The 27228-nt window shown below is 48.4% G+C and overlaps 1 protein-coding gene across 2 annotated transcripts in view; it reads left to right on the top strand.

Moving 5' to 3' along the window:
* The window catches only part of trappc9 (trafficking protein particle complex subunit 9), a 329423-nt gene that overhangs the window by 190465 nt on the left and 111730 nt on the right, over positions 1 to 27228 (top strand). For both annotated transcript variants that reach the window (XM_046325762.1, XM_046325760.1), the window contains one exon: positions 9837 to 9947. In XM_046325762.1, the coding sequence (XP_046181718.1) occupies positions 9837 to 9947 (111 nt within the window). The remainder of the gene's footprint in view (positions 1 to 9836; positions 9948 to 27228) is intronic.

Raw genomic sequence — 27228 nt, 5'->3', positions numbered from 1 at the left:
GTCGGTTTCTCCTCTCCAGCCTGTGTGTCGGTTTCTCCTCTCCAGCCTGTCTGTCTGTTTCTCCTCTCCAGCCTGTCTGTCTGTTTCTCCTCTCCAGCCTGTCTGTCTGTTTCTCCTCTCCAGCCTGTCTGTCTGTTTCTCCTCTCCAGCCTGTCTGTCTGTCTGTCTGTCTGTCTGTCTGTCTGTCTGTTTCTCCTCTCCAGCCTGTCTGTCTGTTTCTCCTCTCCAGCCTGTCTGTCTGTTTCTCCTCTCCAGCCTGTCTGTCTTTATTTTGTCTGTCTGTCTGTCTGTCTGTCTTTCTTTCTCTTCTCCAGCCTGTCTGTCATTCTCTTCTCCAGCCTGTCTGTCATTCTCTTCTCCAGCCTGTCTGTCTGTCTCTTCTCCAGCCTGTCTGTCATTCTCTTCTCCAGCCTGTCTGTCTGTCTCTTCTCCAGCCTGTCTGTCTGTCTCTTCTCCAGCCTGTCTGTATGTCTGTTTCTCCTCTCCAGTCTGTATGTCTGTCTGTCTGTCTGTCTGTCTGTCTGTCTGTCTGTCTGTCTGTCTGTCTGTCTGTTTCTCCTCTCCTGTCTGTTTCTCCTCTCCTGTCAGTTTCTCCTCTCCAGTCTGTATGTCTGTTTCTCCTCTCCAGTCTGTCTGTCTGTCTGTTTCTCCTCTCCAGTCTGTCTGTCTGTCTGTTTCTCCTCTCCAGCCTGTCTGTCTGTCTGTTTCTCCTCTCCAGCCTGTCTCTGTCTGTTTTTCTCTTCTCCAGCCTGTCTCTGTCTGTTTTTCTGCCTGTCTGTCTGTCTGTCTGTTTCTGTCTGTCTGTCTGTCTGTCTGTCTGTCTGTCTGTTTCTCCTCTCCTGTCTGTCTGTCTGTCTGTCTGTCTGTCTGTCTGTCTGTCTGTCTGTCTGTCTGTCTGTCTGTCTGTCTGTCTGTCTGTCTGTCTGTCTGTCTGTCTGTCTGTCTGTCTGTCTGTCTGTCTGTCTGTCTGTCTCTTCTCCAGCCTGTCTGTCTGTTTCTCCTCTCCTGCCTGTATGTCTGTCTCTGTCTGTATGTCTGTCTGTCTCTCTTCTCCAGCCTGTCTGTCTGTCTGTTTCTCCTCTCCAGCCTGTCTGTCTGTTTCTCCTCTCCAGCCTGTCTGTCTGTTTCTCCTCTCCAGCCTGTCTGTCTGTTTCTCCTCTCCAGCCTGTCTGTCTGTTTCTCCTCTCCAGCCTGTCTGTCTGTTTCTCCTCTCCAGCCTGTCTGTCTGTTTCTCCTCTCCAGCCTGTCTGTCTGTCTTTCTCTTCTCCAGCCTGTCTGTCTTTCTCTTCTCCAGCCTGTCTGTCTGTCTTTCTCTTATCCAGACTGTCTGTCTTTCTCTTCTCCAGACTGTCTGTCTGTCTTTCTCTTCTCCAGCCTGTCTGTCTGTCTTTCTCTTCTCCTGTCTGTCTGTCTGTCTGTCTGTCTGTCTGTCTGTCTGTCTGTCTGTCTGTCTGTCTGTCTGTCTGTCTGTCTGTCTGTCTGTCTGTCTGTCTGTCTGTCTGTCTGTCTGTCTGTCTGTCTGTCTCTTCTCCAGCCTGTCTGTCTGTTTCTACATTTACATTTACATTTAAGTCTTTCAGACGCTCTTATCCAGAGCGACTCAAATCCTGTCTGTATGTCTGTTTCTCCTCTCCAGTCTGTATGTCTGTTTCTCCTCTCCAGTCTGTCTGTTTCTCCTCTCCAGTCTGTCTGTCTGTCTGTTTCTCCTCTCCAGCCTGTCTGTCTGTTTCTCTCTCCAGCCTGTCTGTCTGTCTTTCTCTTCTCCAGCCTGTGTCTGTTTCTCCTCTCCTGTCTGTTTCTCCTCTCCTGTCTGTTTCTCCTCTCCTGTCTGTTTCTCCTCTCCTGTCTGTTTCTCTTCTCCAGCCTGTCTGTATGTCTGTTTCTCCTCTCCTGTCTGTTTCTCCTCTCCTGTCTGTTTCTCCTCTCCTGTCTGCTTCTCCTCTCCTGTCTGTTTCTCCTCTCCTGTCTGTTTCTCCTCTCCTCTGTTTCTCCTCTCCAGCCTGTCTGTCTGTCTGTTTCTCCTCTCCAGCCTGTCTGTCTGTCTGTTTCTCCTCTCCAGCCTGTCTGTCTGTCTGTTTCTCCTCTCCAGCCTGTCTGTCTGTTTCTCCTCTCCAGCCTGTCTGTCTGTTTTTCTCTTCTCCAGCCTGTCTGTCTGTTTTTCTCTTCTCCAGCCTGTCTGTCTGTTTTTCTCTTCTCCAGCCTGTCTGTCTGTCTGTTTTTCTCTTCTCCAGCCTGTCTGTCTGTCTGTTTTTCTCTTCTCCAGCCTGTCTGTCTGTCTTTATTTTCTCCACCCTGTCTGTCTGTCTGTCTGTCTGTCTCTTCTCCAGCCTGTCTGTCTCTCTTCTCCAGCCTGTCTGTCTGTCTTTCTCTTCTCCAGCCTGTCTGTCTGTCTTTCTCTTCTCCAGCCTGTCTGTCTGTCTTTCTCTTCTCCAGCCTGTCTGTCTGTCTTTCTCTTCTCCAGCCTGTCTGTCTGTCTTTCTCTTCTCCAGCCTGTCTGTCTGTCTGTCTGTCTGTCTGTCTGTCTGTCTGTCTGTCTGTCTGTCTGTTTCTCCTCTCCAGTCTGTATGTCTGTTTCTCCTCTCCAGTCTGTATGTCTGTTTCTCCTCTCCAGCCTGTCTGTCTGTCTGTTTCTCCTCTCCAGCCTGTCTGTCTGTTTCTCCTCTCCAGCCTGTCTGTCTGTTTCTCCTCTCCAGCCTGTCTGTCTGTTTTTCTCTTCTCCAGCCTGTCTGTCTGTTTTTCTCTTCTCCAGCCTGTCTGTCTGTCTTTATTTTCTCCACCCTGTCTGTCTGTCTGTCTGTCTGTCTGTCTGTCTGTCTGTCTGTCTGTCTGTCTGTCTGTCTGTCTGTCTGTCTGTCTGTCTGTCTGTCTTTCTCCAGCCTGTCTGTCTCTCTTCTCCAGCCTGTCTGTCTGTCTTTCTCTTCTCCAGCCTGTCTGTCTGTCTTTCTCTTCTCCAGCCTGTCTGTCTGTCTTTCTCTCCAGCCTGTCTGTCTGTCTTTCTCTTCTCCAGCCTGTCTGTCTGTCTGTCTGTCTGTCTGTCTGTCTGTCTGTCTGTCTGTCTGTCTGTTTCTCCTCTCCAGTCTGTAGTCTGTTTCTCCTCTCCAGTCTGTATGTCTGTTTCTCCTCTCCACCCTGTCTGTCTGTCTGTCTCTCTTCTCCAGCCTGTCTGTCTGTCTGTCTTTCTGTCTCCAGCCTGTCTGTCTGTCTTTCTCTTCTCCAGCCTGTCTGTCTGTCTGTCTCTTCTCCAGCCTGTCTGTCTGTTTCTCCTCTCCAGACTGTCTGTCTGTCTGTTTCTCTTCTCCAGCCTGTCTGTCTGTCTGTTTCTCTTCTCCAGCCTGTCTGTCTTTCTCTTCTCCAGACTGTCTGTCTGTTTCTCCTCTCCTGTCTGTTTCTCCTCTCCTGCCTGTTTCTCCTCTCCTGTCTCTTTCTCTCTTTCTCTTCTCCAACCTGTCTGTCTGTTTCTCCTCTCCTGTCTGTTTCTCCTCTCCTGTCTCTTTCTCTTCTCCAGCCTGTCTGTCTGTCTGTTTCTCCTCTCCAGCCTGTCTGTATGTCTGTTTCTCCTCTCCAGCCTGTCTGTCTGTCTTTCTCCTGTCTTTATGTCTGTCTGTTTCTCCTCTCCTGTCTGTTTCTCCTCTCCTGTCTGTTTCTCCTCTCCTGTCTGTTTCTCCTCTCCAGCCTGTCTGTATGTCTGTTTTTCTCCCAGCCTGTCTGTATGTCTGTTTCTCCTCTCCAGCCTGTCTGTCTGTCTTTCTCTTCTCCAACCTGTCTGTCTGTCTGTTGAAGAGAAAGACAGACAGACAGACAGAAACGATAAACACAGACAGACAGGCTGGAGAGGAGAAACAGACAGACAGGCTGGAGAGGAGAAACAGACAGACATAGACAGTCTGGAGAGGTCAGACAGACAGACAGACAGACAGACTGGAGAAGAGAAAGACAGACAGACAGACAGACAGACAGACAGACAGACAGACAGACAGACAGACAGACAGACAGACAGACAGACAGACAGACAGACAGACAGACAGACAGACAGACAGACAGACAGACAGACAGACAGACTGGAGAAGAGACAGACAGACAGACTGGAGAAGAGACAGACAGACAGACTGGAGAAGAGACAGACAGACAGACTGGAGAAGAGACAGACAGACAGACTGGAGAAGAGACAGACAGACAGACAGACAGACAGACTGTCTTTCTCTTCTCCTGTCTGTCTGTCCGTCTTTCTCTTCTCCAGACTGTCTATGTCTGTCTGTTTCTCCTCTCCAGCCTGTCTGTCTGTGTTTATAGTTTCTGTCTGTCTGTCTGTCTGTTTTTCTCTTCTCCAGCCTGTCTCTGTCTGGCTTTCACATTCTTTTTTTCTTATTTTTCCACACAGATAAAAGGCAACATTCCTTGGAAAAAGACAGTCAAGTTTTCAGAATGGTCTTAAATGAGAATAATGTATGTAGTCCACAGTACAGCAGGAGGTACTCAAAAAACAACTGATGTCTCATGTCTACCAGCTGTGTATTGATGTCACTTGTCTACCAGCTGTGTACTGATGTCTCATGTCTACCAGCTGTGTATTGATGTCTCATGTCTACCAGCTGTGTACGGATGTCACAACTCTACCAGCTGTGTACGGATGTCACATGTCTACCAGCTGTGTACTGATGTCTCATGTCTACCAGTTGTGTATTGATGTCTCATGTCTACCAGCTGTGTACTGATGTCTCATGTCTACCAGTTGTGTACTGATGTCTCATGTCTACCAGTTGTGTACTGATGTCTCATGTCTACCAGCTGTGTATTGATGTCTCATGTCTACCAGCTGTGTATTGATGTCTCATGTCTACCAGCTGTGTATGGATGTCTCATGTCTACCAGCTGTGTACGGATGTCTCATGTCTACCAGCTGTGTACTGATGTCTCATGTCTACCAGCTGTGTATTGATGTCTCATGTCTACCAGCTGTGTATTGATGTCTCATGTCTACCAGCTGTGTACTGATGTCTCATGTCTACCAGCTGTGTACTGTAGGTGAACTCTGATGACTCACCTGCTTTCCAGGCCAAAAATCTCAGCAGTCTGCCTCCCTCCTCTTAGAGAGACACCAATGTCCTCAACCCTTTCGCTCTACTTTCTTCCTCCCTCCTCTTAAATCCCTGAGTAAATGGAGACATCATTAGAGTTTGCCCCGGCCCCTAATAAAGTGTCTCCGTAATTAAAATACCATATTTCTAGCAGGGGGCGTCCATGTTTCTCCGACTGTCTCCTTGTCTCTGCTGGCAGACATGATTAACACAGCGGAGGGTAGTACCAAGAAAGAGAGGGGGTGACAACTGATTTATCCTCCCCACCGTTTAGCTGAACCATCAATCAGGAAGCACCGACACAGCAGCTTAGCCAATCAGGAGACAGCGCCGTAGAACAGGGCTGTGGAAACAGTCACCACGGCAGTAGCTTAATAGTAAAAACGATCAGGAAGTCATCTGGACAAAGTTTATAATGTGGCAACTTGCACATCGCAGACGTTGGCGCTGTACCAGAGGTAGAAATGTTTTAAAAGTGAACCATTTCAACAAGTATCTACCCGGGTGACTGACTGACTGACTGACTGACTGACTGACTGACTGACTGACTGACTGACTGACTGACTGACTGACTGACTGACTGACTGACTGACTGAGCTTCTAAAGATCTAAGATGTGAATAAATGATTCAAGGCAGCCAACTATTTGTCTCCGTTTCGGTCTCTGAATTCTAAACTCTAAATTCTCCTCACAGTCATAGCTCAGAGATAACCTTGGTGTTGTGATCACTGAACTGACCTTTACATTTCACATCGGATACATCAATAAATTAATTCGTCAACATAATAACAGTATAATTATAGAATGATTTTTCCATCTTGTGTAGGTTTTAGGTTAGCAAACGGTGTGGTCTGTGTATGGTAGCTTTTCAATTTGAAGAGAGTAGGCAGGACACTTGCTCACAATTACACGCTTGATGTTTTATTATTTGAAGTTAAAAACATCTGCTCACTCTCTCCCCAGTACCCGTCAGTGTGTGTACCTGTGGTTGGTTCTAACCCGGTTCTATTTATTTCCTTTGAACCCGTCTGTGTGTGTTTTTTTTTGTTTTTAAGATGCTATTTAATCTTTTTAACTAGGCAAGTCGGTTAAGAACAAATTCTTATTTACAATGATGGCCTGGCAAAAGGCCTCCTGCCGGGGCTGTGTACTGTGTATATATATAGGACAAAACACATCATGGCTTGTTAGTAACACATGACAACACGGCATGGTAGCAACACAACATGACAACAACATGGTAGCAACACAACATGGCAGCAGCACAACGTTGTAGCAGCACAAAACATGGTACAAACGTTATTGGGCACAGACAACAGCACAAAGGGCAAGAATGTAGAGACAACAATATATCACATAAAGCAGCCCCAATTGTCAGTAAGAGGGTCCATGATTGAGTCTTTAATGAAGAGCTGGAGATAAAACTGTCCAGTTTGAGTGTTTTTTTTTTGCTGCTCGTTCCAGTCGCGAGCTGCAGTGAACTGAAAAGAGTAGGGACCCAGGGATATGTGTGCTTTGGGGACCTTTAACAGAATGTGACAGGCAGAACGGGTGTTGTATGTGGAGGATGAGGGCTGCAGTAGGTATCTCAGATAGGGTGTAATGAGGACTAAGAGGGTTTAATAAGTAAGCATCCACCAGTGGGTTTTGTGACGGGTTTACAGAGATGACCAGTTTACAGAGGAGTATAGAGCGCAGTGATACGTCCTATAAGGAGCATTGGTGGCAAATCTGATGGCCGAATGGTAAAGAACATCTAGCTGCTTGAGAGCACCATTACTTGCTGATCTATAAATTACATCTCCATAATCTAGCATAGGTAGGATGATCATCTGAATCAGGGTTAGTTTGGCAGCTAGGGTGAAAGAGTAGCGATTACGAAAAAGGCAACCAAGTCTAGATTTAACTTTAGTCTGCAGCTTTGATATGTGCTGAGAGAAGGACAGTGCACCGTCGAGCCATACTCCCAAATACATTCTAAGCTCTAAACCCTCAGAGGTAGTAATCACACCGGTGGTGAGAGAGGCATTCTTCCTACCAAACCACATTACCTTTGTTTTGGATGTGTTTAGAACAAGGTTAAGGGCAGAGAAAGCTTGTTGGACACTAAGAAAGCTTTGTTGTAGAGTGTTTAATACAAAATCCAGGGAGGGGACATCTGCATATAAATGGATGAGAGAGCTTCCTACTGCCTGAGCTTTGTTGTTGATGTAAATTGAGAAGTGCGTCGGGCCAAGTATTGTGCCATGGGCTACTCACTTGGTGACAGGCAGTGGCAAATGTTCAGATTTTATACTCTGCACTCTTTGAGTGGTAGTTAGGAAACCAGGCCGAAGACCCCTCAGAGACACCAATATTCCTTAGCCAGCCCACAAGAATGGAATGATCTACTGTATCAAAAGCTTTGGTCAAGTCAATACAAATAGCAGCACAACATTGCTTAGGATCAAGGGCAATGGTGACATCATTGAGGACCTTTAAGGATGCAGTGATATGTCCATAACCTGAGCGGAAACCAGATTGCATACCAGAGGGGATACTATAGACATCAAGAAAGCCAGTCAGCCGTTTATTGACACATTTTTCAAACACTTTTGATAAACAGGGCAAAATAGAAATAGGCCTATAACCGTTAGGATCAGCTTGATCTCTCCCTTTTATTAAAGGATGAACTGTGGCTGCCTTCCAAACAATGGGACCCTCCCCAGAGAGGAGAGTCGGGTTAAAAAAGGTCAGAGAATGGCTTGGCGATTATAGGGGCTGCAACCATAAAGAAGAAAGGGTCTAAACCCAGATATTTTTGGGGGGTCAGGTTTCAGGAGCTCCTCTAGCACCTCTGTTTCAGTGACTGCCTGCAGGGAAAAACTGGGCAGGGGTAGCTGGGCAGGGGAAAAAGAGGGAGAAGCATTTGGGATAGTCGCATTAGAAGGGGTGAGAGAGATGAGGAAATGTTGGACGTGCAAGGAGACATGGCTGAGTCAAATATGAATTCTGACTTAATGAAGTGGTGATTTAAGAGCTCAGCCATGTGGGTTAGACCCACAGAGAGAACTGCTCCTTAAACTAACTAACTTTGGCCTTCCGGATGTCTGAGTGCACTTATTTCTCATTTGCCTGAACGAGTATGCATGTTTCGAGCCTTTTGCCAAATGGAATTCTTGAGGTGGAGTAACTCTGCAAGATCGTGGTCGAACCAGGGGCTGAAAGTTTTTTTTTTTTATACCACTGAAATATCAAAAAAGAAGGTCCAAGTGTCTTCGACAGAGGGGATCAAGCTGATTCTATACCAATATACAAAGGCCAAGACATGAAGGAAGGCATTCTCATTCAAGTTTTTTAGCAAGCGTCTATGACAAATCAGGACAGGTTGTTTCACTGAGCAGACATTACAAACACAGGCTGTAAAACAGTGATCACTAAGGTAATTACAGAAAATACCAGACCGATACCTATCAGGATTATATGTGAGGATAGCATCGAGTAGAGTAACCTTTTATGGGTGTTTGGAGTCATACCTTGTGGGATTGGTAATAATCTGACAAGATTTAGGGAGTCACATTGCTTTAGGACCTGGTCAGGTGGTTTAAGCTTGTCGAAGTTTAGGTCACCTAGCAGGACAAATTCAGACTTAGTTTAAGGGGCCAGGAGAGAGCTTAGGGCAGGTAGGGTACAGCCCGGTGCTGATGGTGGATGATAACACCATTATCAAAAACCAGCCATTCAATTTTTCGGGGGACAGACTTGGTGGAGACAACCGAGCACTGAAGGTGATCCTTGGTAAAGATTGCCACTCCACCACCTTTGGAAGATCTGTCTTGCCGAAAAAGGTTATAACCAGAAAGGTAAACATCAGTGTTCCAAACACTCTTTCTTAACCACATCTCAGTAATGACCAACACATCTGGATTGGAGCTGTGAACCCATACTTTCAATTGATACGTTTTAGATATTAAGCTTCTAGTGTTAACATGCAGAATACCCAAGTTTTTATGAGAGCAGAAATCAGTGAAGCAGATATCAGAGCCCAAATCAGAATTGGGGCTAACAGCAGTAGATGGGCCAGGGTGTACATGCACATTTCCAAAAATCATCAGAAGTAGTACAATCGGGTTAAGGCAGAGGACAGGGAGATCTCTGCCGTGTTGATTTTTATGACATCTGAATGTGCATTAGATGGCAACAAGATCATATTGTACAGCAATTTCATCAGGTAACATGAATACAAAGTTGGGCGAGAGGGGATTAGAATAGGATGGGAGGCCAAGAGTCTGTGTAGCCATTAGAGAGTCAGAGTCCCCAGTGTGGGAACAACAGTATGTCCCACGGTCAGGTAAACAAGCAAGTTCATAGTCAGCAAAGCAATCAGGAGTCCTGAGGCAAATAGCATAAAGCGCAAGAAAAAATATAATGACTTGGGGCTAGCCGTTGTACGTTCAGAGTCACTCGCCCCAACAGTGAGTGTGTGGCGGGGGTACCTGTACCAGACAGGCCAGGGCAGACTGTGAACAGGTCACCAGGTGGAATCCTACTTGGGAGAATCACACCCACTTGGGAGAATCTATTTTCAGGAGGCAGATTCCTAGTTAATGTAGCTAACAAGTCTGTCCACTGTTTTTTTCCAAGTGGAAAAGGAGGTCGTTAGCTAGCTATACCCCTTCAGTTTCGGCAAATGTTTCTTTAAAACGTCCAAACAAAGTTGTCCTGTAGCTGTTACATTTTGGAGATTCTGATGTGAAGACCCGGTTCTATCTTTCTCCCCAGAACCCGTCAGTGCCACCTGCTGCTGGATGTATTCAATTCAACAGAACATGAGCTGACGGTCAGCGCCAACAACAACCAGGACCTAGTGCTGCACGCCTCAGAGTGTCAGAGGTATGTGACCTTTAACCTGCCCATTCAAAGGGAGTCAGTGGATGACATTCCTTACCCTGTAAGCCTCCCATACTCAACGGACCCAGAACGGGGTCAATACGAACTGCCAGTCGAGCTTCGACCCCAGGTAATCCTATAAGCCCACATACGACCTGGAAAATGCATGAAATTAACAATCCCTTTAAACTCCCCCTAGCTGCATCTCTAAACGCACATTCATTCTACATTGATGAAGACATGTTGGAAGTTTGTTTACAGTGAGCTACTCTACGTCTTGACTTTGGATTATTCTGACACTGTCGCTTCCTCGCCCTCCCTTTCCCCTTCCTATCTCTGAACCTCGCCTCTCTCCCTGTCTCCATTCCTCTCCCTCCCTTTCCCCTTCCTATCTCTGAACCTCGCCTCTCTCCCTGTCTCCATTCCTCTCCCTCCCTTTCCCCTTCCTATCTCTGAACCTCGCCTCTCTCCCTGTCTCCATTCCTCTCCCTCCCTTTCCCCTTCCTATCTCTGAACCTCGCCTCTCTCCCTGTCTCCATTCCTCTCCCTCCCTTTCCCCTTCCTATCTCTGATCCTCGCCTCTCTCCCTGTCTCCATTCCTCTCCTCTCCTCCTCGCCCTCTCCCTTTCCTATCTCTGAACCACGCCTCTCTTCCTCGCCCTCCCTATCTCTGAACCTCGCCTCTCTCCCTGTCTCCATTCCTCTCCTCTCTTCCTCGCCCTCCCTTTCCCCTTCCTATCTCTGAACCTCGCCTCTCTCCCTGTCTCCATTCCTCTCCTCTCTTCCTCGCCCTTCCTATCTCTGAACCTCGCCTCTCTCCCTGTCTCCATTCCTCTCCTCTCTTCCTCGCCCTCCCTTTCCCCTTCCTATCTCTGAACCTCGCCTCTCTCCCTGTCTCCATTCCTCTCCTCCTCGCCCTCCCTTTCCCCTTCCTATCTCTGAACCTCGCCTCTCTCCCTGTCTCCATTCCTCTCCTCTCTTCCTCGCCCTTCCTATCTCTGAACCTCGCCTCTCTCCCTGTCTCCATTCCTCTCCTCTCTTCCTCGCCCTCCCTTTCCCCTTCCTATCTCTGAACCTCGCCTCTCCCCTGTCTCCATTCCTCTCCTCTCTTCCTCGCCCTCCCTTTCCCCTTCCTATCTCTGAACCTCGCCTCTCTCCCTGTCTCCATTCCTCTCCTCTCTTCCTCGCCCTTCCTATCTCTGAACCTCGCCTCTCTCCCTGTCTCCATTCCTCTCCTCTCTTCCTCGCCCTCCCTTTCCCCTTCCTATCTCTGAACCTCGCCTCTCTCCCTGTCTCCATTCCTCTCCTCTCTTCCTCGCCCTCCCTTTCCCCTTCCTATCTCTGAACCTCGCCTCTCTCCCTGGCCCTCCCCTTCCTATCTCCATTCCTCTCCTCTCTCCCTCTCTCCCTGTCTCCATTCCTCTCCTCTCCTCCTCGCCCTCCCTTTCCCCTTCCTATCTCTGAACCTCGCCTCTCTCCCTGTCTAGATTCCTCTCCTCTCCTCCTCGCCCTCCCTTCCCCATTCCTCTCCTCTCCTCCTCGCCCTCCCTTCCCCTTCCTATCTCTGAACCTCGCCTCTCTCCCTGTCTCCATTCCTCTCCTCTCTTCCTCACCCTCCCTATCTCTGAACCTCGCCTCTCCTCTCTTCCTCGCCCTCCCTTTCCCCTTCCTATCTCTGAACCTCGCCTCTCTCCCTGTCTCCATTCCTCTCCTCTCCTCCTCGCCCTCCCTTCCCCATTCCTCTCCTCTCCTCCTCGCCCTCCCTTCCCCTTCCTATCTCTGAACCTCGCCTCTCTCCCTGTCTCCATTCCTCTCCTCTCTTCCTCGCCCTCCCTTTCCCCTTCCTATCTCTGAACCTCGCCTCTCTCCCTGTCTCCATTCCTCTCCTCTCTTCCTCATACCGCCAGTTAACCCTCTGAACATTACCGAATTCTGATTCCTGTCACAGCTATCTCTGAGCACCGTCCTCCTCCTGCGATGAGTACAGGTGGGGAAGTGTGCGTGTGTGGGGAACACCACATGGGTGCCCCACAACAAGCCCTACTCTACCGGAGAGGAATGCTCTCTTACTTCCTGTATGGGAGAGAACATGGGGTGGTGTGGGGGGTTGTTATTTTCAGAATATCCTTCTCTAGGACTTTATTTTATTTAACTTTTATTTAGTCTTTATTTAACTAGGCAAGTCAGTTAATATCACATTCTTATTTACAATGACGGCTAGGAACAGTGTGGTTAACTGCCTTGTTCAGGGGCCGAACGACAGATTTTTACCTTGTCAGCTCGGGGATTCGATCTAGCAACCTTTCGGTTACTGAGCCCAACACTCTAACCACTAGGCTACCTGCCTGCCGCCGACTATTGGACAATGTAGCTTTTAGGACAGCTCTACAAATGATTAGTGTGAATGTTTGTCTTTCTTATACTCTACACGGCTGGTTCATAAGTTAGGTCCATTTTGCTGCTCAAAAGATGTAGGGAGGTCTCCTAATTTTTCCAGGGAGGTGACAGTAAGCTCCTTGTTCTCTCGTCTATTGGTAAAATGATAACACGTTAGGTTAGGAATGATGCACCAACTGCATTCAGAGACGTCTTTTTAAAGAGGTTGTGTTATCTTTTAAAGCGTTTTAATTAAGAATGTGCACGTGAGCCAGTGCACACGCAGGTCAGCGGTTCATTTTTAATCGCTGGTATTACAGCTGCGGTGGAGACAAAGAGCTCTGAATCCCGCCTGAGCTTCCATACATTAGAACAGGAAAACACTCAGTGAACTTAAACCCTGGATTCTATAAGATATTAAGAAGGGAAATTGTCCAAATAATATTTTATGCAGTTTATTAACTTTTTTTAAAACAATTATTCCATCTGTATATATTGCGTTAACAAAACCCCTCTCTGTTTATATAGTGCTATTATATTAGTTTAAAGTTAAGCTGGGAATGTTATTTGCATTAATACAACAATGCATAGGGCATGTGGATGCAGAGGAGGAGTAATTAACAAAACCCCTCTCTGTTTATATAGTGCTATTATATTAGTTTAAAGTTAAGCTGGGAATGTTATTTGCATTAATACAACAATGCATAGGGCATGTGGATGCAGAGGAGGAGTAATTAACAAAACCCCTCTCTGTTTATATAGTGCTATTATATTAGTTTAAAGTTAAGCTGGGAATGTTATTTGCATTAATACAACAATGCATAGGGCATGTGGATGCAGAGGAGGAGTAATTAACAAAACCCCTCTCTGTTTATATAGTGCTATTATATTAGTTTAAAGTTAAGCTGGGAATGTTATTTGCATTAATACAACAATGCATAGGGCATGTGGATGCAGAGGAGGAGTAATTAACAAAACCCCTCTCTGTTTATATAGTGCTATTATATTAGTTTAAAGTTAAGCTGGGAATGTTATTTGCATTAATACAACAATGCATAGGGCATGTGGATGCAGAGGAGGAGTAATTAACAAAACCCCTCTCTGTTTATATAGTGCTATTATATTAGTTTAAAGTTAAGCTGGGAATGTTATTTGCATTAATACAACAATGCATAGGGCATGTGGATGCAGAGGAGGAGTAATTAACAAAACCCCTCTCTGTTTATATAGTGCTATTCTATTAGTTTAAAGCTACACTGGGGATTTTAATTTGCAGAAATATGACGCTGCTCATTCATGGCAGAAAGAAAGAGGTTTGGTTGCTTTCATGTTCTCCCATGTTCTTTCAACGCTCAGCCTCCTCCTAGATCTTTAACCCTCGTTCCTGTTCATTACTGCTGAAAGACAGATGAGAGGTGAGATGAAGACAGCGATATGAATAAGAATGGCCCCTCTGATGTTTGGAAGCTCTAGAAAGCTCGAACACAGACCTCTGTCTGCCTCTTCAACCAGACATGCTTTTGTATGAGGTTTTCACCGTGGGGGATAGGGAGAATAGAAAGAGCAGGACTTGTGTCTATTTTAGTTTGGTTCTTTTGTCTTTGTGCTCTCAAATTCATTGACCCCTTTGGTGTTTAAGTTCACCTTTGTCTTGATTTGTATGGGCTGCTACAATATTATTCATGACTTTAATGAAATTCACAGCATGAGACCTCAAGGGACCATAACCCACAATTAAAAAGAGAGAACCTTTATGCAGCCCTGAATAAAGCTAAGTAAGCCAATGTAGCGGGGACGAGTGACATACTTGTTGATGAACAGAAAGCGAAATACACTCAGTTGCCAGTTTATTAGGTACAGAACAGTACCAGAACAGCCAGAATTCTTCTGGAAATTCTTGCTCAATTGGTATCAAGGGACCTAATGTGTGCCAGGAAAACATTCTCCATTCCATTACACCACCGCTACCAGCATGTACTGTTGACACAAGGCAGGATGGGGCCCATGGACTCATGCTGCTTACTCCAAATCCGGATGATGCAACAGTGACTCGGCGTGATGCAACAGTGACTCGGCGTGACGCAACAGTGACTCGGCGTGACGCAACGGTGACTCGGCGTGACGCAACGGTGGCTCGGCGTGACGCAACGGTGGCTCGGCGTGACGCAACGGTGGCTCGGCGTGACGCAACGGTGGCTCGGCGTGACGCAACGGTGGCTCGGCGTGCAACGGTGGCTCGGCGTGACGCAACGGTGGCTCGGCGTGACGCAACGGTGGCTCGGCGTGACGCAACGGTGGCTCGGCGTGACGCAACGGTGGCTCGGCGTGACGCAACGGTGGCTCGGCGTGACGCAACGGTGGCTCGGCGTGACGCAACGGTGGCTCGGCGTGACGCAACGGTGGCTCGGCGTGACGCAACGGTGGCTCGGCGTGACGCAACGGTGACTCGGCGTGACGCAACGCAATGCCATCAGCGTGACGCAACGCAATGCCATCAGCATGACGCAACAGTAACTGGGATTGGGTGGACCAGGCAATGTTTTCCACTCCTCAGTGTTGGTGATTACGTGGTCGCTGGAGCAGCTTCTTCTTGTTTTTAGCTGATAGGAGTGGAACCCGGTGTGGTCGTCTGCTGCAGTAAATCGATGAGTTGTGGGTTCCGAGATGCTGTTCTGCACACCACTGTTGTACTGAGCCGTTATTTGCCTGTTTGTGGCCCGTCTGTTAGCTTGTACGATTCTTGCTATTCTCCACTCGATCTCTCTCATCAACGAGCTGTTTTCGCCCACAGGACTGCCACTGACTGGATGTTTTTGTTTGCCACATCATTCTCGATCAACCCTAGACATTGTTGTGCTTGAAAAGCCCAGGGTGGCAGTCAGTCCTGAGATACTGGAACTGGCGCGCCTGGCACCGACGATCATACCATGCTCCAAGTTGCCCAGGTCACTTGTTTTGCCCATTCTAACGTTCAATCAAACAGTAACTGGATGCCTGTCTGCTTGCTTTATATAGCAAGCCACGGTGCTGTGGTGACTCACTGTCTGTAGGTGTAAATAATTTTCATGAACAAGGGAGTGTACCTAATAAACTGACCACTGGGTGTATATCTGTCATCTTCCAAACAAACTACTGCGAGAAACGTGTTCCCTAAGCCCTAGGAAACTCGAAGACAAATGGACCAGAACCAACAGCCATGGCTGTTGCTCTCCACATTGACTTCCTTGTGTGTGTGTGTGTGTGTGTGTGTGTGTGTGTGTGTGCGAGTGCATTTTTGTGCGTGTGCTATTTTAAGTGCCTGAAGTGTATCAGTTTAAGCTCTGACTTCCAGACAGAGAGAATCCCTGAGGGATGTCCTATTTTTATATCTCCGTTTGTCTGTCTTTTCTGTGTGAACAAAAGCTCAGGGTGAACATCCATGACGGGAGTGTCTCCTTGTGTGGTGATGAAGCATTCATTTTCAACCCAGCCTTGTCATCGTCCCCGTAATATCCTTGAAGTTCCTTTGCTCCGTACATGCTGCAGGCTGCTGGTATTTCCTGCGTGGCCTGAAGCCTCGGTTTGATTCACAGGTTTCTGCTGAGGTTTTGGTCTTCCAGCTCTGTGGTGGTGGTGGTGGCGGCCCATTTTGATCCGCCCATCCTGTATCCAGACATGGGTGATAGAGAACTTTGAAACAACAGCCCATTGCACAGCAATCTGAAATGAATCTTTCCCCAGCTACTTGCTGGTAAGGTTGTTGAAAAGACACTAGGCTTGTTTGCAATTGTATTATTATCAGCCTATGTTTTGGCCTTTTTTCATTAGACATGATCGTTTTGCCAGCATCTGCGTACTGTAACTATCTTTAGTCAGACACGTGGCATGGCAGCCTGGATGTGTCCTGGATCATTCAGTTGATCCAGTGGTGGCTTCTGGTGGACGCACCCCTCCCAGGCAACCCCTCCCCTCTTCAGCTGTGTCTCCTAGAGGGCTTTGGTCAGGGGGTGTCCGCATGTGTGACACAGCGTAGAGAGAGCGAGAAAGAGACCTCCTCTGGCACCCCAGCAAGTGGTGACTGCAGCGCTTCTCACTTTACCCACACACACTCAGTCAGACCTCTTTCTGTTTACACATGCCTATCGGCACCAATACGTGTGTCACACACATATGGTTTCCATGGTGACCACTTATCCAATCTCCTGTGTGTCTTACAAGAAGGCAGAGAATATTATTTGACCATTTCCTTACGATGCTCTGTCTGCTGAGGAGATGGGGGCCGTGGTTTGTGTGTGCGTGTGCGTGCAGGCTTTTGGCGCTTCCTCTGCGACAGAGATGAGACCTGAATGTTCTGAGGTTCACTTCCTACTGAGGAAGGTTCACTTCACATCCAGTGTTATTTGTGTGTGTGTATTCAGGTGTTTGTTATTTGGGTGTTTGTTGTGTGGGTGTGTGTGTGTGTTGGGTGTGTGTTATTTGTATTTGGGTGTGTGTTATTTGGGTGTGTGTGTGGTGTGTGTGTGTTATTTGGGTGTGTGTTATTTGGGTGTGTGTTATTTGGGTGTGTGTTATTTGTTTGGGTGTGTGTTATTTGGGTGTGTGTTATTTGTTTGGGTGTGTGTTATTTGTTTGGGTGTGTGTTATTTGGGTGTGTGTTGTGTGTGTTTGGGTGTGTGTGTGTGTTTGGGTGTGTGTATTTGGGTGGGTGTTGGGTGTGTTTGGGTGTGGGTGTGTTTGGGTGTGTGTGTTATTTGGGTGTGTGTGTTATTTGGGTGTTTGTTATTTGGGTGTGTGTGTGTGTTTGGGTGTGTGTTATTTGGGTGTGTGTGTGTGTTTGGGTGTGTTATTTGTGTGTGTGTATTTGGGTGGGTGTTATTTGTGTGTGTTGTATGTGTTATTTGTGTGTGTGTATGGTGTGTGACAGCATCAAAATGCAAGTAAGTTGAGAAATATGTAGTGCTGTAATATCAACACTTTCAGAATCATAGTATTCTATTTGCTTTGTCTTCTGAAACTTGTAAACAGTTGAAACCCTCAGGCCAGGCAACATCCTGTGTTTTCCTCTAATCCAATTCATTCACAGCTATAATCTCCTCTAGTTGAAAGCCAAACAGATGTTTTATCATGAGATATACCAACCTACTAGATAATTCACTAATGAAGCGTATCATTTCCACATCCAACAGTGTGTTCTCAAAGCTTTGTTTGTCTACGTAGAGAGAAACCCCGCGCTCTAGAATGTCCTGTCTGCAAACTCTGCGTTGACTGAATTTAGATAGCATGCTGATCAATTCATTAGCATGTCCATGCTGTATATCCATACTGTAATTGTTCGTATAGATCGGTTTCTACAGCTGCCCGTCTGATGGAGGTGCACGTGATACAGCAGGGCCGGTATTGATGGAGATGGAGTCGGCCCTGAGGATGCTGGTAACCGGGGGTTACGGGGAGTCAGCCGCATGCAGTCTAAAAATAGCGTCTTGCTCTCGCCCGCCTCCACACCGCCCGCCTCACTGTCAGCACATGAGCTCAAGCATGTGAGCTAAAAATAGAACCCTGGGCTCAGTCGCACACACACACACTGTCGCGCACACAAACAGTGTAGCACACACTCGCTCAGTCACACACACACACACACACACACACACACACACACACACACACACACACACACACACACACACACACACACACACACACACACACACACACACACACACACACACACACACACACACACACACACACACACACACAGTCACACACACACACACACACACACACACTGTCACACACACTCAGTCACACACACACACACTGCTGATTTTTCTATTTTCCTCTCAGCCTCACCCCAGTGCAGTCACTGACTGTTAAAGTGGCAGCAGAAACACTTTGATAGAAACACTTATCTTCTCTTGCTGCTGCTCGCTCTCTTTAGTCCCCCATTCCCATCCTCTTTCTCTCTGGCTCGCTCTCTTTAGTCCCCCATTCCCATCCTCTTTCTCTCTGGCTCGCTGTCTTTAGTCCCCCATTCCCATCCTCTTTCTCTCTGGCTCGCTGTCTTTAGTCCCCCATTCCCATCCTCTTTCTCTCTGGCTCGCTGTCTTTAGTCCCCCATTCCCATCCTCTTTCTCTCTGGCTCGCTGTCTTTAGTTCCCCATTCCCATCCTCTTTCTCTCTGGCTCGCTCTCTTTAGTCCCCCATTCCCATGCTCTTTGTCTCTGGCTTGCTCTCTTTAGTCCCCCATTCCCATCCTCTTTCTCTCTGGCTCGCTCTCTTTTGTCTCCCATTCTCTTTCTCTCTGGCTCTCTCTCTTTAGTCCCCCATTCCCATCCTCTTTCTCTCTGGCTCTCTCTCTTTAGTCTCCCATCCTCTTTCTCTCTGGCTCTCTCTCTTTTGTCCCCCATCCTCTTTCTCTCTGGCTCTCTCTTTCCCATCCTCTCCCCCATTCCCATCCTCTTTCTCTCTGGTCTCCCATCCTCTTTCTCTCTGGCTCTCTCTTTTTTTGTCCCCCATCCCATCCTCTTTCTCTCTGGCTCTTCCTCTTTGGCTCTCTGGCTCTCTCTCTCTTTTGTCCCCCATTCCCATCCTCTTTCTCTCTGGCTCTCTCTCTTTTGTCTCCCATCCTCTTTCTCCCCCATTCTTTCTCTCTGGCTCTCTCTTTTTTGTCCCCCATCTCTGGCTCTCTCTCTTTTGTCCCCCATCCTCTTTCTCTTTCTCTCTGGCTCCCCATCCTCTTTCTCTGGCTCCCATCCTCTTTCTTCTGGCTCTCTTTTGTCTCCCATCCCATCCTCTTTCTCTCTGCTCCCTTTAGTCTCCCATCCTCTTTCTCTCTGGCTCGCTCCCTTTTGTCTCCCATCCTCTTTCTCTCTGGCTCTCTCTCTTTTTGTCCCCCATTCCCATCCTCTTTCTCTCTGGCTCGCTCCCTTTAGTCTCCCATCCTCTTTCTCTCTGGCTCGCTCCCTTTTGTCTCCCATCCTCTTTCTCTCTGTCTCCCCATTCCCATCCTCTTTCTCTCTGGCTCTCTCTCTCTTTTGTCCCCCATTCCCATCCTTTTCTCTCTGGCTCTCTCTCTCTTTTGTCCCCATCCTCTTTCTCTCTGGCTCTCTCTCTTTTGTTCCCCATCCTCTTTCTCTCTGGCTCTCTCTCTCTTTTGTCCCCCATCCTCTTTCTCTCTGGCTCTCTCTCTTTTGTTCCCCATCCTCTTTCTCTCTGGCTCTCTCTCTCTTTTGTCCCCCATCCTCTTTCTCTCTGGCTCGCTCTCTTTTGTCTCTCATCCTCTTTCTCTCTGGCTCTCTCTTTTGTCCCCCATTCCCATCCTCTTTCTCTCTGGCTCGCTCTCTTTAGTCCCCCATTCCCATTCTCTTTCTCTCTGGCTCGCTCTCTTTTGTCTCCCATCCTCATCCTCTTTCTCTCTGGCTCGCTCTCTTTTGTCTCCCATCCTCTTTCTCTCTGGCTCTCTCTTTTGTCCCCCATTCCCATCCTCTTTCTCTCTGGCTCGCTCTCTTTAGTCCCCCATTCCCATCCTCTTTCTCTCTGGCTCGCTCTCTTTAGTCCCCCATTCCCATCCTCTTTCTCTCTGGCTCGCTCTCTTTAGTCCCCCATTCCCATCCTCTTTCTCTCTGGCTCGCTCTCTTTAGTCCCCCATTCCCATCCTCTTTCTCTCTGGCTCGCTCTCTTTAGTCCCCCATTCCCATCCTTTCTCTCTGGCTCTCTCTCTTTAGTCCCCCATTCCCATCCTCTTTCTCTCTGGCTCTCTCTCTTTAGTCCCCCATTCCCATCCTCTTTCTCTCTGGCTCGCTCTCTTTAGTCCCCCATTCCCATGCTCTTTGTCTCTGGCTCGCTCTCTTTAGTCCCCCATTCCCATCCTCTTTCTCTCTGGCTCGCTCTCTTTTGTCTCCCATTCTCTTTCTCTCTGGCTCTCTCTCTTTAGTCCCCCATTCCCATCCTCTTTCTCTCTGGCTCTCTCTCTCTTTTGTACCCCATTCCCATCCTCTTTCTCTCTGGCTCTCTCTCTTTTGTTCCCCATCCTCTTTCTCTCTGGCTCTCTCTCTCTTTTGTCCCCCATCCTCTTTCTCTCTGGCTCTCTCTCTTTTGTTCCCCATCCTCTTTCTCTCTGGCTCTCTCTCTCTTTTGTCCCCCATCCTCTTTCTCTCTGGCTCGCTCTCTTTTGTCTCTCATCCTCTTTCTCTCTGGCTCTCTCTTTTGTCCCCCATTCCCATCCTCTTTCTCTCTGGCTCGCTCTCTTTAGTCCCCCATTCCCATTCTCTTTCTCTCTGGCTCGCTCTCTTTTGTCTCCCATCCTCATCCTCTTTCTCTCTGGCTCGCTCTCTTTTGTCTCCCATCCTCTTTCTCTCTGGCTCTCTCTTTTGTCCCCCATTCCCATCCTCTTTCTCTCTGGCTCGCTCTCTTTAGTCCCCCATTCCCATCCTCTTTCTCTCTGGCTCGCTCTCTTTAGTCCCCCATTCCCATCCTCTTTCTCTCTGGCTCGCTCTCTTTAGTCCCCCATTCCCATCCTCTTTCTCTCTGGCTCGCTCTCTTTAGTCCCCCATTCCCATCCTCTTTCTCTCTGGCTCGCTCTCTTTAGTCCCCCATTCCCATCCTTTCTCTCTGGCTCTCTCTCTTTAGTCCCCCATTCCCATCCTCTTTCTCTCTGGCTCTCTCTCTTTAGTCCCCCATTCCCATCCTCTTTCTCTCTGGCTCGCTCTCTTTAGTCCCCCATTCCCATGCTCTTTGTCTCTGGCTCGCTCTCTTTAGTCCCCCATTCCCATCCTCTTTCTCTCTGGCTCGCTCTCTTTTGTCTCCCATTCTCTTTCTCTCTGGCTCTCTCTCTTTAGTCCCCCATTCCCATCCTCTTTCTCTCTGGCTCTCTCTCTCTTTTGTACCCCATTCCCATCCTCTTTCTCTCTGGCTCTCTCTCTCTTTTGTCCCCCATTCCCACCCTCTTTCTCTCTGGCTCTCTCTCTCTTTTGTTCCCCATCCTCTTTCTCTCTGGCTCTCTCTCTCTTTTGTCCCCCATCCTCTTTCTCTCTGGCTCTCTCTCTTTTGTTCCCCATCCTCTTTCTCTCTGGCTCTCTCTCTCTTTTGTCCCCCATCCTCTTTCTCTCTGGCTCGCTCTCTTTTGTCTCTCATCCTCTTTCTCTCTGGCTCTCTCTTTTGTCCCCCATTCCCATCCTCTTTCTCTCTGGCTCGCTCTCTTTAGTCCCCCATTCCCATTCTCTTTCTCTCTGGCTCGCTCTCTTTTGTCTCCCATCCTCATCCTCTTTCTCTCTGGCTCGCTCTCTTTTGTCTCCCATCCTCTTTCTCTCTGGCTCTCTCTTTTGTCCCCCATTCCCATCCTCTTTCTCTCTGGCTCGCTCTCTTTAGTCCCCCATTCCCATCCTCTTTCTCTCTGGCTCGCTCTCTTTAGTCCCCCATTCCCATCCTCTTTCTCTCTGGCTCGCTCTCTTTAGTCCCCCATTCCCATCCTCTTTCTCTCTGGCTCGCTCTCTTTAGTCCCCCATTCCCATCCTCTTTCTCTCTGGCTCGCTCTCTTTAGTCCCCCATTCCCATCCTTTCTCTCTGGCTCTCTCTCTTTAGTCCCCCATTCCCATCCTCTTTCTCTCTGGCTCTCTCTCTTTAGTCCCCCATTCCCATCCTCTTTCTCTCTGGCTCGCTCTCTTTAGTCCCCCATTCCCATGCTCTTTGTCTCTGGCTCGCTCTCTTTAGTCCCCCATTCCCATCCTCTTTCTCTCTGGCTCGCTCTCTTTTGTCTCCCATTCTCTTTCTCTCTGGCTCTCTCTCTTTAGTCCCCCATTCCCATCCTCTTTCTCTCTGGCTCTCTCTCTCTTTTGTACCCCATTCCCATCCTCTTTCTCTCTGGCTCTCTCTCTTTTGTTCCCCATCCTCTTTCTCTCTGGCTCTCTCTCTCTTTTTGTCCCCCATCCTCTTTCTCTCTGGCTCTCTCTCTTTTGTTCCCCATCCTCTTTCTCTCTGGCTCTCTCTCTCTTTTGTCCCCCATCCTCTTTCTCTCTGGCTCGCTCTCTTTTGTCTCTCATCCTCTTTCTCTCTGGCTCTCTCTTTTGTCCCCCATTCCCATCCTCTTTCTCTCTGGCTCGCTCTCTTTAGTCCCCCATTCCCATTCTCTTTCTCTCTGGCTCGCTCTCTTTTGTCTCCCATCCTCATCCTCTTTCTCTCTGGCTCGCTCTCTTTTGTCTCCCATCCTCTTTCTCTCTGGCTCTCTCTTTTGTCCCCCATTCCCATCCTCTTTCTCTCTGGCTCGCTCTCTTTAGTCCCCCATTCCCATCCTCTTTCTCTCTGGCTCGCTCTCTTTAGTCCCCCATTCCCATCCTCTTTCTCTCTGGCTCGCTCTCTTTAGTCCCCCATTCCCATCCTCTTTCTCTCTGGCTCGCTCTCTTTAGTCCCCCATTCCCATCCTCTTTCTCTCTGGCTCGCTCTCTTTAGTCCCCCATTCCCATCCTTTCTCTCTGGCTCTCTCTCTTTAGTCCCCCATTCCCATCCTCTTTCTCTCTGGCTCTCTCTCTTTAGTCCCCCATTCCCATCCTCTTTCTCTCTGGCTCGCTCTCTTTAGTCCCCCATTCCCATGCTCTTTGTCTCTGGCTCGCTCTCTTTAGTCCCCCATTCCCATCCTCTTTCTCTCTGGCTCGCTCTCTTTTGTCTCCCATTCTCTTTCTCTCTGGCTCTCTCTCTCTTTTGTACCCCATTCCCATCCTCTTTCTCTCTGGCTCTCTCTCTCTTTTGTCCCCCATTCCCACCCTCTTTCTCTCTGGCTCTCTCTCTCTTTTGTCCCCCATCCTCTTTCTCTCTGGCTCTCTCTTTTGTTCCCCATCCTCTTTCTCTCTGGCTCTCTCTCTTTTTGTTCCCCATCCTCTTTCTCTCTGGCTCTCTCTCTTTTTGTCCCCCATTCCCATCCTCTTTCTCTCTGGCTCTCTCTCTTTTTTGTCCCCCATTCCCATCCTCTTTCTCTCTGGCTCTCTCTCTCTTTTTGTCCCCCATTCCCATCCTCTTTCTCTCTGGCTCTCTCTCTTTTGTCCCCCATCCTCTTTCTCTCTCTGCTCTCTCTCTTTTGTCCCCCATCCTCTTTTCTCTCTGGCTCTCTCTCTCTTTGTCCCCCATCCTCTTTCTCTCTGGCTCTCTCTCTTTTGTCCCCCATCCTCTTTCTCTCTGGCTCTCTCTCTCTTTTGTCCCCCATCCTCTTTCTCTCTGGCTCTCTCTCTTTTGTCTCCCCATCCTCTTTCTCTCTGGCTCTCTCTCTTTGTCCCCCATTCCCATCCTCTTTCTCTCTGGCTCGCTCTCTTTTGTCTCCCATCTCATCCTCTTTCTCTCTGGCTCGCTCTCTTTTGTCTTCCCATCCTCTTTCTCTCTGGCTCTCTCTTTTGTCCCCCATTCCCATCCTCTTTCTCTCTGGCTCGCTCTCTTTTGTCCCCCATTCCCATCCTCTTTCTCTCTGGCTCTCTCTCTTTAGTCCCCCATTCCCATCCTCTTTCTCTCTGGCTCGCTGTCTTTAGTCCCCCATTCCCATCCTCTTTCTCTCTGGCTCGCTCTCTTTAGTCCCCCATTCCCATCCTCTTTCTCTCTGGCTCGCTCTCTTTAGTCCCCCATTCCCATCCTCTTTCTCTCTGGCTCTCTCTCTCTTTTGTCCCCCATTCCCATCCTCTTTCTCTCTGGCTCTCTCTCTTTTTCTCTCTGTCCCCCATTCCCATCCTCTTTCTCTCTGGCTCTCTCTCTCTTTTGTCCCCCATTCCCACCCTCTTTCTCTCTGGCTCTCTCTCTCTTTTGTCCCCCATCCTCTTTCTCTCTGGCTCTCTCTTTTGTTCCCCATCCTCTTTCTCTCTGGCTCTCTCTCTCTTTTGTTCCCCATCCTCTTTCTCTCTGGCTCTCTCTCTTTAGTCCCCCATTCCCATCCTCTTTCTCTCTGGCTCTCTCTCTCTTTTGTACCCCATTCCCATCCTCTTTCTCTCTGGCTCTCTCTCTCTTTTGTCCCCCATTCCCATCCTCTTTCTCTCTGGCTCTCTCTCTTTTGTCCCCCATCCTCTTTCTCTCTGGCTCTCTCTCTTTTGTCCCCCATCCTCTTTCTCTCTCGCTCTCTCTCTTTTGTCCCCCATTCCCATCCTCTTTCTCTCTGGCTCTCTCTCTCTTTTGTCCCCCATCCTCTTTCTCTCTGGCTCTCTCTCTTTTGTTCCCCATCCTCTTTCTCTCTGGCTCTCTCTCTCTTTTGTCCCCCATCCTCTTTCTCTCTGGCTCGCTCTCTTTTGTCTCTCATCCTCTTTCTCTCTGGCTCTCTCTTTTGTCCCCCATTCCCATCCTCTTTCTCTCTGGCTCGCTCTCTTTTGTCTCCCATCCTCATCCTCTTTCTCTCTGGCTCGCTCTCTTTTGTCTCCCATCCTCTTTCTCTCTGGCTCTCTCTTTTGTCCCCCATTCCCATCCTCTTTCTCTCTGGCTCGCTGTCTTTAGTCCCCCATTCCCATCCTCTTTCTCTCTGGCTCGCTCTCTTTAGTCCCCCATTCCCATCCTCTTTCTCTCTGGCTCGCTCTCTTTAGTCCCCCATTCCCATCCTCTTTCTCTCTGGCTCGCTCTCTTTAGTCCCCCATTCCCATCCTTTCTCTCTGGCTCGCTCTCTTTAGTCCCCCATTCCCATCCTCTTTCTCTCTGGCTCTCTCTCTTTAGTCCCCATTCCCATCCTCTTTCTCTCTGGCTCGCTCTCTTTAGTCCCCCATTCCCATGCTCTTTGTCTCTGGCTCGCTCTCTTTAGTCCCCCATTCCCATCCTCTTTCTCTCTGGCTCGCTCTCTTTTGTCTCCCATTCTCTTTCTCTCTGGCTCTCTCTCTTTAGTCCCCCATTCCCATCCTCTTTCTCTCTGGCTCTCTCTCTCTTTTGTACCCCATTCCCATCCTCTTTCTCTCTGGCTCTCTCTCTCTTTTGTCCCCCATTCCCATCCTCTTTCTCTCTGGCTCTCTCTCTCTTTTGTCCCCCATCCTCTTTCTCTCTGGCTCTCTCTTTTGTTCCCCATCCTCTTTCTCTCTGGCTCTCTCTCTGTTGTTCCCCATCCTCTTTCTCTCTGGCTCTCTCTCTCTTTTGTCCCCCATCCTCTTTCTCTCTGGCTCGCTCTCTTTTGTCTCTCATCCTCTTTCTCTCTGGCTCTCTCTTTTGTCCCCCATTCCCATCCTCTTTCTCTCTGGCTCGCTCTCTTTTGTCTCCCATCCTCATCCTCTTTCTCTCTGGCTCGCTCTCTTTTGTCTCCCATCCTCTTTCTCTCTGGCTCTCTCTTTTGTCCCCCATTCCCATCCTCTTTCTCTCTGGCTCGCTGTCTTTAGTCCCCCATTCCCATCCTCTTTCTCTCTGGCTCGCTCTCTTTAGTCCCCCATTCCCATCCTCTTTCTCTCTGGCTCGCTCTCTTTAGTCCCCCATTCCCATCCTCTTTCTCTCTGGCTCGCTCTCTTTAGTCCCCCATTCCCATCCTTTCTCTCTGGCTCGCTCTCTTTAGTCCCCCATTCCCATCCTCTTTCTCTCTGGCTCTCTCTTTCTTCTGGTCCCCCATTCCCATCCTCTTTTGTCTCTGGCTCGCTCTCTTTAGTCCCCCATTCCCATGCTCTTTGTCTCTGGCTCTCTCTCTTTAGTCCCCCATTCCCATCCTCTTTCTCTCTGGCTCGCTCTCTCTTTTGTACCCCATTCCCATCCTCTTTCTCTCTGGCTCTCTCTCTCTTTTGTCCCCCATTCCCATCCTCTTTCTCTCTGGCTCTCTCTCTCTTTTGTCCCCCATCCTCTTTCTCTCTGGCTCTCTCTTTTGTTCCCCATCCTCTTTCTCTCTGGCTCTCTCTCTCTTTTGTTCCCCATCCTCTTTCTCTCTGGCTCTCTCTCTCTTTTGTCCCCCATTCCCATCCTCTTTCTCTCTGGCTCTCTCTCTTTTGTCCCCCATCCTCTTTCTCTCTGGCTCTCTCTCTTTTGTCCCCCATCCTCTTTCTCTCTCGCTCTCTCTTTTGTCCCCCATTCCCATCCTCTTTCTCTCTGGCTCTCTCTCTCTTTTGTACCCCATTCCCATCCTCTTTCTCTCTGGCTCTCTCTCTCTTTTGTCCCCCATTCCCATCCTCTTTCTCTCTGGCTCTCTCTCTCTAATGGATTCCTGTGCAGGTTAAGATGAAGTGTTCTGCTCTGCTGGTTGAATAATCAAAGGAAAATATGGATGTGTGTATAATTATAATTGGTAACATTTGTAGGTCTAAGATGGGAGAACCAGAAGACATAATTGCATGATCAGATTATGATATACATCTGTGAGTGAAAAGGGGAATTGTAGTTGTCAGTCTCTTTTCTTCTTACCCACCCCCGTGACGCAATGCTACTGTGCGTGTGCATGCCCCTCTCTCCCTTCCTCCGTGTGTGTTAGGTTTTCTCCAAGCCCGACATATTCAGACGAACCGACACTTACAGCAATCAGATGATTCACAGCATTTCAGAGCAGGGCTGAAATGGACTCCCTCACAATGTAATGTAGTTATCGTGTGCTGTTGGTCCCAGGCATCGCATCATTTAAACACCGAGGTCATTGCACCGAGCACTGCCTCCATTAGGACCATGTTATTACACCCGTAAAGTAGGTCTGGCTGTTAGAGAGCGCTACAGGCCACCCATATGTGTGTGTTAAAATAATAATAATGTATACGTATGTGTGAATTGGAAATGGGATTTTTGTATATCCCAACTCCCCCTGAGACACCATTGGAGAGTGAGGTCACGGCCAGGCTCAGCCATGGTCAACGGTGACACTGGAACAATTAGGGTTAAGTGCCTTGCTCATGGACAGATTCTTCACCTTGTCGGTTCGGGGATTCGAACTGTGCTTGTATTTATAGTAGATAAATATGCATTTGTATTTATGCCTGCACACATAAACTAGCTACCTGTGCCACTACATATTCCCTTGGGCATCGTT

This window comes from Oncorhynchus gorbuscha, linkage group LG24, assembly GCF_021184085.1.
Source record: "Oncorhynchus gorbuscha isolate QuinsamMale2020 ecotype Even-year linkage group LG24, OgorEven_v1.0, whole genome shotgun sequence".
Lineage (NCBI taxonomy): Eukaryota > Metazoa > Chordata > Actinopteri > Salmoniformes > Salmonidae > Oncorhynchus > Oncorhynchus gorbuscha.
The sequence above is the reverse complement of the archived record's forward strand: the minus strand, read 5'-3'. Positions and strand labels throughout refer to the sequence as shown.